We start from the raw sequence: 5,801 nt of genomic DNA, 5'->3' as shown, positions 1-5,801 counted from the left end.
AAAAAAAGCAGATCCTCACAGTGAAAGACCCAACCCAAAATTGGGTATCTGAAACAAATGCACACTTCTCACATGAAAAAGTGCAAGTGGCAAATAAATATATTTTTAAAAATTCAACATATACTAGTTATTTGAGAGATGCAAATTGAAACAATGCTGAGGTTCTGTCTCACTCCAGCTCTTAGCAATACATCAACCAGTGACCAATGTTGATGGGGTTATGGGGAAAGGGAACCTTCTGCACTGTCTCTGGGAGTACAGACTGGTGCAACTACTGCTGAAATCAGTGTAGAGATTCCTCAAAGAACTAAGACTAGAGGGACCCTTTGACCTTACTATTCCCTTTCTTGGCATATTCCCAAAAGAATTCAAAACATCATACCACTATGACATAAGCATACTCATGTCTATGGTTGTATAGTTTGTAACAATTAAATATTGGGAACAACCAGATGCTCATTAACCAATGAATGGATAAAAGAGATGTGGTATTTTTATAAAATGGAGTTCTATTCTGCCAGAAAGAAGGATAAACTTGAAACATTTATTGGTAAATGAATGGACCCTGAGACCACACTCTTAAATGAAATGAATTGGACACATGTAAATATCACACTGTATCACTGGTGTGAGAAACTAAAAGTGTACCTAAGAACCAAATTGCACAAGAGACACGGGGAAATAGTAAGAAATTTGTTTAAGAGGATAGGGAACTAGGGAGAGGTGAAGCAAGGGAAAAGAAAAAATGGCAAAAGAAGAATAAAATGGAAATAAAGCTTTTCAAATAAGGAGGGGAAGGGAGTTAAAAGGAAGGAAAAAGGATGAGAGAAAAAAGACAAATCAAGGTATTGAACATATGGGTACAAATTCCCTATGATGAAAGTCATCATTGTATATACCTAAGTTGTGCCAATAAACTTAATTAAATTTTAAAAATAAAATAAATATAAGCAAAGGAAATGTTAGAGACAGGCTATAAATTTTAGGTCATCAAACGAAGTTCTATTCTTGATGAAAAAGACTGGAGCATTACTAAAATATGAAGTACCTTTTTATGAATGATTTTTTATTTATTTATTAGAAATTGATGGGCTAGAGGATAGCTCAGTGACAGAAGCACCTGCCTGGCGAGCACAAGGTCCTGAGTTCAATCCGCAGTACAAAAAAAAAAAAAAAAAAAAATTGAATACCGTGTTATTGAATACTCTGTTCCAAAACTATTGCCTATTGCTGCACAGAAAGTCCTACCACATCACTTTCCTTTTAACACGTCTCTGTTATTCTACTTAAATTACCTTGAATCCCATTAAAAGCAGCTTGTCATTTATAAGTAAACTACAGAAAAGTGACCATAGCAAGCAGTCTCCCTAAATTACTGCAAGATTCAAATAGATATCCAAGTTATACTGTTCCTTCTTCTGGGAAAATAAGGCTTATTCAACATAAATCTTCAAAATATCCATGTTTGTCAATAATTTAAACAAAGTAATATTATCTGCTATTGTAAACACTACAAATAACATTACCATGGGGTGAATGATCAGAAAGTAGAGGAAAGCAAAAGATAATCCTATTGAGATTTCGATAAATCGGGCTTCACTATTTTGGCCTTGACCGACACACATAATTTCACAAAGGCTAGAGCGCTACCTGCAACATTTTGCCTTTCTCTGAGTCCCGCCTTCTCAGTTCTATTTAAAAAATTATCATTTTCATGGTTGAAATTCACCTCTTTACCACTCTCTTTGGTTTCTGGCAATACTCAGCAGCTCCTGCCAGTATGAAATCACTTATTTTTGAACTGCATCTAATTTCTTTGATCTTCTGCAATCATTGGAAATAGGAAAGCCAGTTTTAAAGTGGCCTTTTCAAAAGAAATTAGTACATATAAACTAAACAAGGAATCCAAATGCTACCTTCTGCTTTGCCTTTGCGTTAAGGTCTGGTGCTAAAATACAGGTGCTCACAGCACTCTTGCCCACCTGCTCCCTGCTCTCCCACAGAGCACATGGCCCAGGGACTCTTTGCCGCAGCCTTTGCTAGAGCAGCCAAGCTGCCCGACAGCAGGGTCCTTTGGTGCACGGGAAGCAGCGGGTCTTCAGAGGGAACTGGAGAGGCGGCAGGTGTGGTCCCTTGAAGAAGCTGATGTCTCAAATGCACAAGTCAGGAAGCCTGAGAACAGAGTCCCGCCCGGCTAGATCGCTCCGCAGTCAGCACACGCGTTGTGCAGGAGGTGTCAGGGTTGAGTGCTCGTTCATTTGTTCATTTTCCATATCAACACTCGTGAGAGGTGAGATAGATTCCACCAGTCACTGATAGGAAGTAGCTTGTCTTATTCTAGAATCCTGGCCCTGAAGGATAGAGGTGACTTCAGAGCTGTCATTTCTCCTCCACGTCTTCTTGTCCTTTTCAGTCTGGGATGTATCCTAACGATCTTGGCACAGAGAGAGCCAACTGTGAGATTTCCCTCATTAACGGACTCTTTGAAAATAGCAGTTAATGGGTAGAATTTTCACCTTGACTAGCTGTGTATGCTGATATCAGCGATCTAAGCAACAACATCAAGAACAGCAATACATAATACAGAAACCATGCTTTAATATCTCTCATCTTGGTCTTCTAAGTGCTTACAGTTTCTAATGTCTTATCAATTATTATTATACTCTGGTTAAACTAACTTTTAAAAAAAAGACAAGAAAAACATTAAGATTTCTAGAAAGCAAGCGATAGTATTCAATTATTTGTGCAATCTTGCATAACTGTATGTGTTAATCTGTGCAACAGATTTGATGATAAAAATAAACAATAGAACAACCATGGTTAATTAGCGATTCTTGTTTTAAAAATCTGTAACATATGTATTGTTGTGTTACCCTGTTTCTCTGTTTCTGCTATTCATTTTTGCTTTTGTTTTTACTCTTCGCAATAAAATTACATTTAAAAAAATTTCTCAGCACCTACTAAATGGCAGGATGGCTCTGGAAATAATCATGTCCACGTGGTGAGTGGGTAGGAACTCCATGAAGCCTCATCCTCGCCTTCCCTGTTTATGATTAACGTGGTCAGGGCTTTCCTAACACATTCTGGCTCTGCACCAGAGAGCAGGCTCTGCAGCCCAGGCGGCTCCTGAAAGCCTGGGATGGGTGTTCAACTTCTTAATTTGTAACAAGGACTGTGGCAGGTGAAAGGATAAATGAGAACTTCCTTTCCATGCTCTCTTTGGACCTGAGACAACTTCTGTTGTCTCTAGAAAATGGAAAAGAAGAAGGTCATTTTTGCATCAAACTTTTCCACCCTTCAGGGTTTCTCTAAGACTTAGTTGCATCTCACTTTAGTGCAGGTGTGGAGGAACAGGTACACAGAAACAGCTGAGGACCACGGGGGACATGTACAGAGAGGTGGCAGCACGAACCCGTGGGCTGGGTCTCTCCCGGTGGCACATCCCTATGTGTTAATTCTCCTCACCAGTCTTTTTGCATCAGTTAGATTATACAGCATTACATTATAATCATCTGCTACCATGATGTTGTGTTTCCCAGTTTGCTTAGCTCTCCCAGCTTGCACAGTTCTCCCCTTCAGCCTCAGGCTCTTGCCTGGAGACTATTAGTAGGCTGTTAGGGCTTCCTCCCCCTTCATTTTCTCATAGCAAGATCAAAGGATTGTCAAAGGAAGAAGAGTACATTGTTTATTGTCTTGCCTTCCCTCCCCCAGAGGAATATGATGACAAACAGCCGCTAACCAGCAAAGAGGAAGAGGAGAGACGCATTGCAGAACTGGGGCGCCCCATTCTTGGAGAGCACACCAAGCTGGAAGTGATCATTGAGGAGTCCTATGAGTTCAAGGTATGCCGGAAACACAGCGCACCTGGGAGGCCTGCTCACCTGGGCCCAGCGTGGTTCTAGTGTAGGCCTCAGATTTGCAGCATAATTTCAAATGTAACTGGTGTACTCTTGGAGAGGCCTTCAGAGCCAAAGTAGAGTTATGAATTAGCAAGGAACTGAGGAGTCCTATAGACCAGACAGGGTCAGAGCCAGGACCAGTGGGTGGCACCCATCATTCCACAGGGTCGGAGATTCCCCAAATGGTAATGTTTTACTGCAGACATAGCAAGAATGACGAAGGTGAATTCCAAAAGATCGTTATGTGGAAGAAACCAAGGTCTACTTGAGAAAGCTAGTAAATCAGAAGCAAAGTTTTCATACTACTGAGAAATCAGAAGTCTTTTGTTTTGAAAGAAAGATGGCAGAATTTCCATGAAGCATCCTATCGGCAAGTTCTCATTTATATTTAGCCCTTCCCTTTAGATCTAAGACATTTTAGTCACCATAACGAAGGTACAATGTCTGCAGCTAGAGAGTTTATAATTGATCTGATAAAATTAGATTCTAAAGTTTCTACATGATAAAACTCACTCTTTCAGAAGTTAAGTATAAGGCACTTGAAATGAGCATAAGTATAATTTTGAGTTGAAATTTCCTGTCAATCCTTAGCTTCTCCTTCTGTCCCATCCCATCTCCCATCCCTTCCCACTCATGCAGTCCCAGCATCTGAGAAGAGTTTATCAGAACCACACTTCAGTTCCACAAGGTGCTATGAACAGGCGCATAGCCTCTCTTGCCTTCCAAATCCAAACCTCAAACAAAACAGCATTTCCCCTGCTTATTTTTCAAAAGCAAACTCTTCAAGTGAAGATCCCAGAAATGAAAAAGCAGGCCACCAGCTTAGGACCCTCAACACTTCACCTTGTTGCTTCAGTACAGTGGCTTCTTCTCTCTTAGCTGCATGCACTGATTCATTTGTACATTTAGTTCACAAGTTGAAATGCTTGACAGGAGACAGGTGAAAAGAAAATTGTCTTTGCAATTACAATAGGATTTTCAAAAGATAAAAACATGATTAAGCTTTCTCCTCCAGCATATATTAGTCTCACTTATCCCAATAAAAAAGGGGACAAGGCCAACACTAGAATAAATTCTTTCTAGGAAGATCTCCCCAATGGGAGCCTAGTTTGGAGGTCTTAAGTGTGGCTTGCTTTGCACATGTGAATAAGACACACAAATTCCCCTCAGCAGAGATTCTGTGGACTGACATTTCTGCAGCAAGCTTGCCCCGCACTCCCTCCCGGAGTTCTCAGGGGAATTGTATATGTTCTGTCTTATGGAACAACCTCAAACTTTCCCTTCCATATATCTATGGGAGTAAAAGCATTCATACTAGTTTACTCAGGAAGCAGTGTTAAGAAAATCCTCCAGGCCCAAAGCCCTCTATGACCACTGCTTCAATGGTCTGAGTCCTGGAAATTCACCCCAGTGTGCCTATATAAAACCAGTTTTTAGATGATACTTACCCTCCTCAAATGTCTTCCATAGACATTTTCCTGCCTCCATTGAGCCCAGTTACCATCAACCTATGGGGGGCCTTGGGAGCGTGTTTTTAAAGTGCCCTCAGTTAACAATTTTGTTTTTATATTTTTCATTGTAAAATTTTCCTTTTATAAAACATACTTAAAGAAAATTTTCAAATGCCCAGAATTACACTGGAAACCCAAATGTGGGTGACCCTTCACAAATCCCTTCTGCATGAGCTAGAGTTCTAGCTTACTATGCTGTGATTAAGCGCATGATCTCATTGACAATTGCTGAGGGTAAGGGTCCACAGTCTCTTCACAGCACAGTGAAGAGCTGACCCCTCACAGTTAAGAACCCTCCAGGTAAATGTAGAAAATAATGATAAAGTTCAGTGCCCGAATATCAGATGCATCTGGTACATTCCCCTTTCTCTATAGGTCAAGAAAAAAAAAT

The 5,801-nt window shown here is 40.4% G+C and overlaps 1 protein-coding gene across 8 annotated transcripts in view; it reads left to right on the top strand.

The window, feature by feature from the left end:
- Slc8a1 (solute carrier family 8 member A1) overlaps nucleotides 1–5,801 on the top strand; it is a 401,459-nt gene that overhangs the window by 337,427 nt on the left and 58,231 nt on the right. For all 8 annotated transcript variants that reach the window (XM_004627644.2, XM_004627647.3, XM_023711223.1 and 5 more), the window contains one exon: nucleotides 3,712–3,842. In XM_004627644.2, the coding sequence (XP_004627701.2) occupies nucleotides 3,712–3,842 (131 nt within the window). The remainder of the gene's footprint in view (nucleotides 1–3,711; nucleotides 3,843–5,801) is intronic.

Source organism: Octodon degus, unplaced genomic scaffold (genome assembly GCF_000260255.1).
Source record: "Octodon degus isolate 3935 unplaced genomic scaffold, OctDeg1.0 scaffold00020, whole genome shotgun sequence".
Lineage (NCBI taxonomy): Eukaryota > Metazoa > Chordata > Mammalia > Rodentia > Octodontidae > Octodon > Octodon degus.
The sequence above is the reverse complement of the archived record's forward strand: the minus strand, read 5'-3'. Positions and strand labels throughout refer to the sequence as shown.